We start from the raw sequence: 13,523 nt of genomic DNA, 5'->3' as shown, positions 1-13,523 counted from the left end.
AGTGAGGTGTTCTGATCACCTAGAGTCGACCTCCATATCCATTGCTCTTTCTTTCTTTTTTTATTTAGGGGGGGGGGGGGGGGGGATGAGGCTATATATTTTTTCTTTCTCGCCAAAGGAAGAATAAATGCATGCACTGGAAAAAGCAAGCGATGCGTTTTCTGCACCCACCGCAGCAATAATCCAAGGAACCTAAAATTCCCACAATAACTCTTTTCAGTCGTGTTTGGCATGATTGGAGGTAAAAAAAACAAAAATACCGAGTCATCATGAACCTAAGTCATATAGACGGTATAAAAACAGAAATTCGTCAAAGAATATGCCGAATTGCACTTCCAATTCCACGGATAGCACTAGACTCCTGTGCACAAGGAAGATGTTCTGGATATTATTCATTTGTTTTTTTTTTCTGCTATTTGCTAGGGAATTGTGTTGCTGAACGGGTGTATTAGTATACACACGCAAGGCAACATTTATTTTCATAATTATTGACCAGATATAGAGAACGTAATAAAATTGATTTTTGTCAAGACAAAAGTGGAATTTTTTGGCTGATGTTGAGAATGGCATTAAGCATTAATTCCAATCTTGATGTCTTACTTTGGCCGACATACCGCAGTCAGTACAGCTGCAAGTTATCGCAGTCTATATTCGCAGCCCTAATACAAGTTTAAATTAAAATATGAATCAAAGCGTCTGGTCAGTTGGTCAGGCTTCTGCTTTAATTCAGGAAGGCGTACTTGCGTGCAGAAACAAAATACACGCTTCGTGACGAACCACCCATGAAATTGAAAAAAAGCAAAATGGTCATCGTTATCGTTAGCCTCGAATTTGGGACTTTGTGTTACGTCACATTTGTTTCATCAAATAGTACATTCTACTTCTTTCAAGTGCGTGCTATGTAAAGTTCAGCTTTGTTTTGGTTTTTATTTTTTCAATGAACAAGCCTGCCTTTTGTGATCGCCGTGTCTACGGTGATAACAATTAATAGACGAGTCCGCTAGAGGTGGACTCCCCGTGCCACTAGAATAGAAAGAAAACAGGCATGAATAAAATAAATCGAACTAGCGCCTGAATTGAAAAAAAGAAGAATAACAAATGAAGTCTGATAGAGAAAGTTCAGTGTACCACACAGTGCCCCTGGAACCAAACGAAGGGTCCGACTCTCAGCGGAGTCTATTCCACATTAATAATTTCTTCTTTCCTCTGCCGTGTGGTCTAAAGTGCTGAAAATAATTATGAAAATAAGGAGCGCCTCTTAATTGTATGCATTTTCTCCGCTCGGGTTTTTTTCCTTGTAGACCCCCAGAATGTGCGCGCCGTCGTTCTGAACGAGACGAGTGTGCGCATCTGCTGCCAGCGACCTCTGTACGGCAACGTGTCCGGCTACGTGGTCAAGTACAGGTCGGTGGCGGAGAACGCCACCTCCTCCGTCAACGTCACCACGGGCGCCACAGACAAGTGTGTGCTGGTGCGCGGCCTCCGGCCCTGGACTGACTACGAGTACCGCGTGCACGCCTGGAACTTCCGCGAAGAAGGCATCGGAAGTCCCGTGGACCGCTTTGCTACGCGCATTGACTGTGAGAATCAATCATTTACTGATCTGTCAATCGGTGAGCCAACTGATTAGTCCAAACCCATGGATGGCGATAGTGCTCATTTACCTTTTGCGTGGAGTGGGGATGTATAAAGACGAAGCCACAATTATTGCCTCGAATTCCCTGGCATATATCCAAAGCAAAGCGCCTAGACATGTTAAAAGCGCATTTACGTCCCGCAGCAGTGGCTCAGTGGTTGGGCATCGGCTGCGGAAGCCAAGGATGCGGGATCCAATCCCGGCCATGGCGACCACTTTTCGATGGATTCGCAAAGCAAAGCGCCCATGCATTGCACGATGTCAGTGCATGATAAAGTTCTCCGTACGGCCGAAATTTCCAGAGCCCTTCAACGTAACTTCCCAATAGCCTTAGTCGATTTTAGACGTTAAGTATTATAAACCGAACCAACACCTCCTTTAAATAAAGGCGGTGTTGACCGAACAAAAACAAACTAACGAATACTTCGACATCTGAACATAATATAGAGTGATATAAGATACGCTTCAACAGTCTCTGAAGGACACTTAGCAGTTAGGCGCGTGAGGTGGTAAAAGGGTGCATCTACTTAGTGCAAGTAGTCTAGGTTGCTTGACCAGGCGAACGAAAGAACTAGAACAATGAGAATTGAGCAAGAACGCATCGCTTCTGACCGGCTTCCTGCTTGCTTCTAATATCACGGAAAGGGGGGTACTAAGCTGTTTTAGCCATGGAGAGAACCGGGACGAGAAACTCGCGAGCTTCGGCCACAGTGAGGAGGGCCTATACGCTAAATTAACCTGCAGAGAAGGGCGAAATCTGACGTAACCGCGGTTAAGAGGTCGAAATCAGGGGTAACAGTAATGCCATCGCGGCAAGTAAAGCATGTTTCAGCTAATAGGTCGTCGAAGTATCGTTTTCAGCACTCCACACTGTAATGGTAGTTGTGATTAGAATATCGCGGGACTCAGTTCCAGGCCTTCTGAGGGAAATTAAAATCCAGGTCATTAGCACGAGTTCTAAGCGAAATTAAATGTTTTAGACATCGTTGTCACTCTGTATGACGCTCATTCTTGATTTCACCACTCAGACTGCCTGCTGAGCGTGTGCAAGCATGGTTCGTGTGAGACCACGGGTGACCGACCCGGATACCGGTGCCTGTGTGACCCGGGCTACTACGGCATGGCATGCGAGCACTTCGACCCGTGCTCAGAGCAGCCGTGCAAGACGTTCGGCTCGTGCGTTAACACCAGCCACGGCGAATACCGCTGCGAATGCTTCACGGGCTTCTCGGGTCGCAACTGCTCCGACTTCAACCCGTGCCTGCTGAAGCCCTCGGCCTGCCTCCACAACGGCGTGTGCCAGTCAAACTCGTCACACACCTTCACTTGCCTCTGCGTGGACGGATACTACGGCAAGACGTGCCACCAGTACGACCCGTGCTTCTCCTCTCCCTGCCTTCATGAAGCCCGGTGCATTAACGAGTCAGACACCAGGTTCACCTGTCAGTGCCTGCCAGGATATACGGGTGAGTTTCATACTTGGTATGGAATCGGTGTGTGCTATATTATCCTGAACAAGGAGTATTTAAAGTGGTAGCGTCCGCATGCATGCTCAGCACATGGTAAATTAGTTTCGACAGCTGCTTCCTGGTTGCCTTTGATTTCTCGTTCACAACGCCGACGCCAACATCGGGTTTTCTGTTGAAGGAGGCCCTTAACGGTATCGCGTTCATAACTTTGGGGGAAAATTATGGGGGACACTTAGTCTCCGCCTTTAAGGGTATGACGCGATAGCGTAGGCTACCACCTCATTCATTTAGCCGTATAAATGTGTCTGCATGGCCTGGGGGTAATGTGAGTGCAAGGCCAGCTGATACTGACATCATCCTCTCATGTGAAGGGAAATACCAGTAGGCAGCTTCTGCCAAATGTAACTTCAGGCAGCCCTATGTACTTACAGTCAGTGCTCAGCAATGTTAGCTGGCAGCTACAACCTGGCAGCGCCATGGTCGAGATGTTTCGCTCACAGTACCGACGCCGGCGCGCTATTTTCAGTGAACGGGGCCGTTAACGCTGTCACTTTAATTAATGTGACACGATAACGGTGCATAAATGCATATATGCCTGACATTTCAGGAGAACTTTGTGAGGAGAACATAAACGAGTGCCTGTCCAGTCCATGCAAGAACCGCGGTGAGTGTGAAGACGCCGTCAACAGCTTCATCTGCCGCTGTCCGCCGGGATACGGTGGGCCTCTGTGTGAGCTCAGAGGTAAGCCTCCCATTCACTCCATGCCTGTATTTCGCTTGTCCAGTAGGTTTGAAGTAATCCATGCACGGCTTGCTCTATAACGTTGAAGGCTCACTTAAAAACATGAATAAAGTGGCGGGAGTTATCTCGTTTAAATCGATTATAGTTCACCGGCGCAGGCTTTTTTTCGTCCTGATTGTTTTAACTCGGTGTATTTGCTCTTTATTCTACGATACTTCATGATTGTTGAACATTTTCACAAGACACTCGACGAACCGTTTTCTGATACTACGTCACGCAACTTTACAATTGTTCTTACGAAATTGTTTAAGAGACTTTCTGTGGGTTCTGGTGCGGTGCGCTGGAGTTTCAGCTGTACATGTGGCGCCATCTGGGAGCTGCCACCTCAAATGGCAGAGGTTTAACCATGGACTCCGCGATCAGTTCCGGTGCAACATCGTGCTTGATAGTGGAGGCCACGCGTTTAACCATATTTCGGCCGCCATCTGTAAGCCGCCTCATTAAATGGTGGATGTTTAACCTTACTTGAACCTGGTTATAACAATCGAAAGCATCGACTGCGGAGGCTCAGTGGTTAAGACAGTCGGTTATTGAACTCGAGTACCCGGGATCCAAACCGACCATGGTGTACGCGTAAAAGCACTACAAGAGGTCATGGTCGGTCACTGATCAGTGATAGGCTTCATCACTTTCTGTGTTGGTTGGAGAACTTGAAAGGCCCGGCGGAGAGAATGACGCGTTGGAACCGCTATATTGGTTTGAATCACCCGCCCGAGGCCACGTGATTATGACCTCATCGTTCAGCTTAACCAATCAGAGCGCCGGAACAAGCAAGATCGGGATTCTCGGTAGGTGTTCGTTCCCGTAAGAGTACATTTGCGCGAAGAGGATGTGTTCCTACTGTTGTCGTTCAATTTTATGTAATGTCTGCCTGTTGCTGCAAATCTTCCTTTTTATCTTGTTCGCATTTTGATTATTTCGTACCTTCTTGAGCAGTTCAATCCAACTCACCGCCAGTTTTAATCAGACATGGTCAAGGCAGTGCGCGCCTCATACCTCACACAAATGAATAATAAACGAAAAAATGAAAGTACGATTTCAACAACACTGCTTTTGAACACGTGTACCAAGCGAATGGCAAAATAAAAGAATGCCGAAATAAATACAGCATGGCTTCCAGGTAAGAAAAAAAAAACTGAACCGAGGCTGCTCACAAAACAATACCCGAATGTTACAATTTCGTTAATTGCGTACTCTTCATATGCAACCCTGAAATGCCGCCTGACGGTGACCGAGCTGCGTGCATGTTATACTCCAATATTCCTTAGGAAGACAAATATGTGGAGCACAGTGTTAGAAGATGAAGTTCAGTATCTTCATCTGATACTAAATTTGGGACGAGCTTCTCAAGCAGGTATTCCTTTATGCTTTCCTAGGTTTCGGTGGCTGTTGGCTCCGTACGTATGCATCTTCATGCAGGTGTGATACGCAGTTTCCTTTCATTGTTTAGTTTTTCAACCTGTTCGCCAATTGCGGTACAGTTTACAACTACGTTACCTTTCCTGCAGTTCAAAAGGCACATAGCGCATTCCATCATATGGACTGCTCACTTTTATAGTCGGATACAGGTCCAGAAAAAAGCGGCATCTAGCTATCAAAGGCACCCATCCAACCAATAGCTGCCAAACTTATACCATGATGGCACGCCCGACCGCCTTGCACCTACGAGTGGCGCTTGGAACGTGGTTTCTTCGAGTGAGTTCTTCATCATTCGGTGCTTCATTACATCTCGTTTCCGCCATGGAGCTCTGCGAGGTGACGCCACTGGCGACACCGACGGAAGGACGTAACCATTTTGGTAAAAGTTCGCGAGACCATGAGCACGGAAGAACACGTTTTTCTTTTTGTTTGTCTCTTTGTTTCTTTCCCCTATATGTGCCGCTACATCACACATTAGAGCAATGCCACTGGCAGCGGGGGAGGGGGGGGGGGGGGGGGGATTGAGGGCTGTTTGCCGCTTTTTTCTTGACCTGTATCCCTGTATCCGACATTAGTATATGCCCGTTTGTCTGTTCTTCTGCATAGTGGTGGTGGAAATTTTTGTCGATGTAGCTAGATTTGCGCTTCCATCTTGTCTACTGCTGTTATGTTCATTAAAAGTACGAAATATTGCATAGTCATTGCTTTCATGATGTTGCCTTGTGCACTGGGATCATGGCTGCAGCAAGCATTAAGTGCGACCGGTTGCAATGAAGGCCTCATGTAATAGGTATTCTCTATGCCTAATCATGTAGGCAATCAAAGTTACCAATTAGCATGGTTAAGGTATATGCGCGCCAATTAATTCATCTCATTTTATATTCCCGAGCTCCACTTGTTTAACTGTGCGCGACTACCACTCCGCGTTCAGACGCTTGCCCCGAAGAGCTCCAGCAAACGGACAAGGGCACTTTCCACTGGCAGCCCGTAGCTCATGGGTCGGTGGCCAAGGCCGAGTGCCCGTACGGAGCGTACAACCCGGCCAGCGAGTACAAGTACGCGCGCCGAAAGTGCCGTCTCCTCGCTAATGGACAGACAGGCTGGATGAAAGTTTCTGCGCAGCATTGCCGGTACAAGGCAAGTAGAAATCCTTTCGTACTCCCACCATTTCTCTTTTCCCGGTCTGACAAGGCGATTGCACTGTGATAGAGGTAAAGACCAGCCGTGGTGTTGAGCACGTTGGCTTGCACCATGCGTAATATTTGCAATTAGGAGAGAGGTGCGCCTTCGGAACAGGGGTGAGATGATCATGAACGAGTAGTAGCGCAGCTTCAAGGTTCGTTTGCGGACGCATGCCTCGTCACTCGTCGGTGGTTCATCGCAGAGGATTGCCGGAGTCCGAGTGTGAAAACCACGAGCAGCATGATGAGAACGTCCAGTACCGGTGATCCGCGAATGGCAAAGCATTCAGTTTAATATCATTGTGCAAGGGGTAGCGCAAAAAAGCGTAGTAACGGTCGTCGTAGAGGTCTAGGAGTATGATACAGGCATGGCAAGATTATTTGCTCTTCGAAAAAACTTTCGACGTCTTTTTTGCCGAGCAAATGACTCCCAAATGCCCGCTGTAATACTGCGTCCACTGCAGAGCTTTCAAGCGGCCGAGAACATCACCTCCGAGCTTGAGTTCCTGACGCACGACCCGACGAGCATTCGGCCAGACCAGCTGCAGAGCATAGCCGAAAAGATCGAGCCTGTCGTCGATTACGCCATCAAGGATATCAAGGTGAGCGCAACGCTGCTCTGATACGATGTCCCCATAAACGACTTCAAGATGCTTCAGGTCAACGTCCGTATTGTACAGCGCTAATGTCGCTACAGTGAAGTGCGCCATTATAAAAGCGAGAACACATGGCAAAAAGAGTGTTTGGATGAGCGCTCGAGCACTAGCACGTCGTCTTTCCTCCTTCGTCGTAAGTTTTCCCGCTGAAGTCTTTTACTTGCAAGGTGCCATTATTGAACGAGATATCTTCTAGGGGGATCCAGCGGCAGAACGTTTAAGAGGTTGCTAAAACGAAGCCCGCTGATGTACCAGAAAGTTAGAGGAAAAGTAGAGCACCGCCGTTAGGGGTATGACGCGACAGCGTTTCATTCACACACTCAGATGATGTTTTTCACTTTTTATTACTTTTTTTTATTTTGTGTAATTGTTAGAAGCCTTTCTCATAACCTGCCGGGCGAGGGCGTCACTGGTCTGCTCGAAGCCGCTTCTTGAAACTTGATGCATCTCAGTTCAGCGGAACAAGATACTTTGTTGGGCGAGTTGGTAAATATCCATTGTTAATTTAAACAGTGCGCTGCTTAAATTATCAGCGGAACAAGTTGCGTTCGATGCAACACCGGGAACACTTATGTTCCACCAATAAGGGTATGATGCGACAGCCTTTCACACAAACGAACGATGTTCTTTTTAATTTTTTTTTCAATTTTATTTTTTATTTTTACTTCTTTATACATCAATACTTCAAATACTTAACATCGATACTCAGCAGTAGCAAGCAAATATTGCTTTTCTATTCTGAGATCTTTGAACGAATTATCATTTCTTTAGTTATTTCAAATAACTGATCGATCAATTACGAGCACTAAATTTTCTTCATTATCATCATCAAGCATTGACTTTTTATTCTGAGCATTTTGACGCATTTGGTCCCCTTTTTTTCCAATTTTTTATTTTTAATGATTTCGATCATTTACTGATCCATTACGCACTGTAAACTTTCTTCATCAGCGTCATCAAACATTGGTTTTTCATTCTGAATTTTCTGACACCTTTGAACCCTCGTTTTCCTTTTTTTTCATTTTGATATATTTCAATAATTCATTTATCAATTACATACTCTAAATTATATTAAGTAGCACCTTTTTATTCTGAGCATTTTCACAATTTTAAGCCTTGTTTTTTATTTTTTATTTATTTCATTCATCAATTAATTACTTCAGAGACTTGTCATCGCGTATCGCACACCAATCAATCAGTCACTAGAAGTAAACATTGCCATGATACGGTTTTTTTTACGCAGCTCCTCATTATTTCCGACACACGGTGCCGATGACTATTACTATTGCTCGATGGCTTTTCGACCAAATTAGCTGTATTAGCTATCACGTACTAGTGCTCCGCACATTAGCATTCAAAAAGTCTCCTTAGTTTTCCTCAAAATTATCAGCAATGTCACATATTTCAATTCTAGCTCTTCGTATCTGAAAAACAAATATTATTCATCACGGAGTACTGAGGCACAATGTCCGGCTATGGCGACTCATAAGGCTATTACTAGAATTTGGACCTCTTCAGCGACATCAAACAATATCAACCGAACACAGGACAATCTCCTCCCCCCTGTTTATGGGCAAGGTTTCCGCTCTTCTCTCCGCAACTCATAAAGAAAATCGATAATGGCCATCTACACACAGCCAGTACTGTAACTCATAACCGTAAACCTTAGGCTCCTCTATTCGACAATGCCTCTCCTCCAACAAGTTGTCCCTATTCCCGCTTTCCTCCCCATTATGTACAGTACTTGAAGCTGGAAGCAACGCGACTCCCATCACCTCTTAAAAAGGTGCCCAGCCGAATTCGAAGCGCTGAAATTTTTAAATAAAAAAAAATGTTTGGTTAGAGGTTTCTCTCAGTTTTCTACAATACAATAAAATGGGGAACCGGAGAACGAAACCCGGCCAGTTAACTTGCCGCATATATATCTTGCTTTGTTATCAGCATGGCACGGCCTTTTCTGGTGACAAACATGCCCATAAGCAATGAATTTCTAACACTAAAATTCTGAAAGTATGAACAATTGTGAAAATGCTCATACGGGCACCGGAGTCAAGCCAGAATTTTGTCAACCGTCGTTGTTTCTACCTCCTTATTGACCAGCCAGATCATGACGTCACAGTCAGCGGGCCCTAGTTCGAGTAATTTATTGAGTGCTTTCGCACGGTATCATCTAAGCAGATTAAGCCAGGCTTATACTAACACGAAAGCGCTACTTCGCCTGGTCAAGCCAACAAAAATCATGTGGCTTGCATAGGAACAAAAAAAAAATACCGTAGCAGTGGAGCGGATGGAATTCGAACGCATGGCGTTCCTCGTGAGAAGCGAGTGCGTGAACGTCGTAGCTATTGCCGTTTTCTTTAACATGGCACTTTTACACCAATAATGTGCTATAATTTCAAGAACCATTTAGATAGAGAGTGCAACACACTCGCCCGCAGTGGATTACCATCTCCATTAACTTTCTTCTGTGCTCAAAAGCTTTCGCACGCCTTACTTGATTTAACAGCATTGAAACCCTACCCTTATTTTACGATTTAAAGGAGAACGACAGATTTTGCAGCTACATTTGTTTCAATATTAATCGAGAAAGAGTTCTTTTTGACTACAACCTACATCTCTCTTGCAACCAAGGCTGCACGAGCACAGAAAGGGGCCCTTCAACTACGAGTGCAGGGCTGAACCATTTTTCAAACAAATAGTCCATAATTGGAAGGACCGTTCTCCCGTTTTCTTTCAAAAACATGGGGAATGCTTCACTGGCTGGTAAGATTAGCAGAGAAATTCAGCACGATAACATCACTACAGATACCTGCTGCAAACGGTGCACCGGCATTCGCAAACTTTGCAGTGTATCAGTCGGCTGATCTTTCTGACATGCAGCCGCAGCGCAATGCTTCTTTTCCTTTCTCAGTGGTGCAGCCAGCATTATGTATGGTTCATAGGTGCGCCTCAGCATCTTTATGTGCAGCACGCTGGTCTGATTCGTTCAGGTCGCAGTAAATTCCAAATGCTGCTAATCGGTTGCGAGATGGAGTATGCAGCAAGGCCTTTGGGCTCATTGTTAATAGATGTTTGTGTTCCGCTGCTTGATAGGGTTAGGGATCCTTAACACAACGAACCACGCCGTTTACATTACAGATCGCGCAAGCAATGATCCATGTCATCAGCAACTTCCTGGCCCTTAATGACAGTGTCATTGAGCGAGGAGACCCGAATAGGATTGCCGTTGAAAAGTAAGCCCCTTCTCTTTACTGGCGGCCCCTTTCAAGCCTATCCCTTTGAAAGTGTCTAGGTGCTCACAACTGCGTGACTCTGGCTGAACTAGAATATGGGGGAGGTTTATGTTCCCGCATAATGTAGATAAGTGCGGGTGAAGTTCTAGCCTGGTATGTTTCTTGGCGGAATAGCACAACGGTGCACCATCAAGAAGAGAGAATCAGCGATGTGTCTCGTCCCTGCTTCTATTGTCCTTGTGCCATTGCACCATTTCACTCAATAATAGGTCAGACTAATTTCAATTGCCTACCACATCATGCTGTTCTAGACGGAACTTGCGGGCCCACCTGAGAAGCTTGCATGAATTCCGATTGTAGTGTTGACTGCGTAGCCCAATCTCAAATTCAAAATTCAAACCACTGCCTAACACATTTTGATTTGCTTATTCTAATAGGTAAAATATTTAACGGGAGATACATTCAACCTTGAAGCTATTTTTCTAGTCTGGCCCTTTTTTTTTTTTTTTTTGCAGCGAGAACTTCACACTAATTGTCCACTAGTATAGGGACGGGACTCTAGCGGTGTGAACTCAGCGCAGGCATCACCCTCGCGCGCTGGCCAGTAAAAGGATAAGATGACACTGCAAGAACTGCAAGTGAGCAGCAGACCTTGCAGGGGATAGAGAGTATAGTTATCGAGAAAGAACGGCAGAAAGGCCGACTAATCTACCTGGTGTTATGCGCATACAGTCGCTGGGCATATACTGTATATACAAGTGACCCGTTAGAGAAACGGAATAGATAGTAAGGGATTAAGGAGAATCATATCGGAATGCAACATACAGTGAGTTGTAATGATAGTTATTAACATCAGTTCAAACAACACGCATATGTCTGACGGGAGCAGAACGACTGAAGGTCATCGAGAGAACTGTTAGTGCAATAGTTGACCGAACTTAATATAATTTGATGAGAATGTGGGCTTTCGATCTGCTGCACTTTAATGATGTCGGGAATTAGATTTTATGAGACTGATCTACATTCTCTACAACTTTGCGAAAGTATACCTTGAAGCTTACTGAGAACTAATTTAGTGGATGCCATTGGCGACACGCAGGCTGGTTTCCGTGGTGGAGAGGTTCACCTCCGAAGTGGTGCTGGGACCAGGCGCTCTCATAATTGAGAATGAAAATCTGGTGGTAAAGGCGGTGGCCTGGTCACCCAAGTTGTTGTCTCAAGGCCAAGACTTCCTGAGCTTCTCGCTTCGTTCGAACAGAGGCCACCACCTCCACGAGGACTTCTCCGGTGACGGCGACGAACAGGAGGACGGAGATGTGAGTGCGATCGGTGAGCGGTTTGTGTACATCTGCATATCGTTGCAGCCAGCTTTGTGAAACGTGAAGCAGGCAGTAACGAACACTGTCCAATTTAGGACACGCGTTGAAAAACTTCACAATGCGACGAACGCGCATTAGGTTTAGAATGTCAGGTCGGTTTAAAATGATAAGGGCCTACGACTTCTTGTCTTTGTGATATTGAAGAAATATTGTCATGAATTAAAACAAATTAATTGGGCTCACTTTGTGTTTGTTGAAGCTGGAAAGTTGTTTCCTATTTTCGTAGCAGCCGATATGAGTGGTTGGAAGGGGCGGACTTGTTGGAATCCTGTGCGTGACGTCTCTTATGATAGATTACCTGGGAATGAATAAATACTATGTGAAAGAAAACAGCGCTGTCTGACTTTCTTCAGGCCCTCTTATTCATGCTCGCTTTGTCACTTCCAAACTACCGGCACCTTTTGGACACTTTCTTTGCCACGTTAGTTGGTTACTGCATGTGCAGCTGTTTCAAACTAAGAAATATTTATTGCATCATCTGTATTTGCAGTGTTTCTTTGTTATAATAGCAAAACACGGCAGGAGTTCCCAATCGCACAAGTAGGTTTATAAATCTAAGTGTTCGAGCGTTCGTACTAGTCATATTCCTGCACTAAATAAAATATTAATGACGTCACATCTCTTGAGTGACACGGGCCATATTCTTTTGACTGTACAATAAAAATGTGCATCATACGCTGCAGTTTTTACCGATATGTTGGAACTAAAAGACTGCTTACACAAGCAACCTAATCCCTTTTCCCTGAGGCGAGTACATATTCTTTTCGGCATGGGTTGTAGGCGGTGCGCTCTTAGGCGTGCGCAATATTTCTTTGACATCCATGTAGGTCATTGCGTTATAACATCTTCGCCGTCTCTCTTCTTTGTTTTCGCTTTTTTCTTCTCCGGAGCCGATAAGCAGGCAAATGGCAATTCTCGCTTATTGAACTCGCCATCCTTCTCTGCCTTAAACCATTGTTGTTCCATCTCTGTAACGTGGCGTAGAGTTTTCCGCGAAGGCATGAATGCTAGGACGGATTTATGGGTCTCTCTTGCATTGGAGGTACCATGTGAACTGTATACTTTTTGGAATTTCAGCCTTGACAAAATGAGATTTAGCGTAATTTTTTTAACTAAGTTTTATATTTATAAGCCGAGAGGAAGGCTGCCCACCCTCAAACCTATTTTTAGAAATCGCATTGTTTGAGACAGATCGCACAAAATGTAGTACAAATCATCTCTATAATTGCCCCATGATGAGGGGAAATTCTGCCAGTATCTCTATATACCCATCGCCTCATGTGACCGCTTTCTCTCTCTTCATGCTGCCTTAACAGAACATCATGATCACCATTCCATTCGAAGCATTGTCGATGGCGATCAACAACTCGCTCCTGGCAGCTGGCGAGCCCTACCGGCCCATCCACGAGGTGGAGAAAGGCCCGCGCATAGCATTCGTCTCGTACCGGAACGACAGATTCTTCACACCAGCTCGCCGCAGCCTCACTTCACTGGTTAGCGCAGGTGAGCAGTATAGGTCACGTGCAGAGTTCACTAAAATCACCTGAGAAGCCACGCTTTAAATTTTGGTTGAATTCGGAAGCGAGAGTAAGGTGAGTATGCGCTATCGACGAGGTATAGCGTCTGACAGTACTGATCATGAGGCTCACTGTTACTTCGACGTGGCTATGCACATTATAATTAAGGGACAGTTCATTGGGGGGGGGGGGGGGGGGAGCAAGAAGAGCAATGTTATTTGGCTGTTATTT

General features: G+C 45.4%; 1 protein-coding gene across 1 annotated transcript in view; it reads left to right on the top strand.

Moving 5' to 3' along the window:
• The window catches only part of LOC146178434 (uncharacterized), a 93,781-nt gene that overhangs the window by 66,759 nt on the left and 13,499 nt on the right, over positions 1 to 13,523 (top strand). The window contains exons 5-12 of the mRNA XM_084579969.1: positions 1,302 to 1,580; positions 2,665 to 3,102; positions 3,713 to 3,847; positions 6,258 to 6,463; positions 6,972 to 7,109; positions 10,302 to 10,396; positions 11,496 to 11,712; positions 13,092 to 13,278. Coding sequence (XP_084436095.1) covers positions 1,302 to 1,580; positions 2,665 to 3,102; positions 3,713 to 3,847; positions 6,258 to 6,463; positions 6,972 to 7,109; positions 10,302 to 10,396; positions 11,496 to 11,712; positions 13,092 to 13,278 — 1,695 coding nt within the window. The remainder of the gene's footprint in view (positions 1 to 1,301; positions 1,581 to 2,664; positions 3,103 to 3,712; positions 3,848 to 6,257; positions 6,464 to 6,971; positions 7,110 to 10,301; positions 10,397 to 11,495; positions 11,713 to 13,091; positions 13,279 to 13,523) is intronic.

Source organism: Amblyomma maculatum, chromosome 9, assembly GCF_055883805.1.
Source record: "Amblyomma maculatum isolate TAMU_Amacu chromosome 9, ASM5588380v1, whole genome shotgun sequence".
NCBI lineage: Eukaryota > Metazoa > Arthropoda > Arachnida > Ixodida > Ixodidae > Amblyomma > Amblyomma maculatum.
Note: the sequence above shows the minus strand (reverse complement) of the source record. Positions and strands in the feature narration are given on the sequence as shown.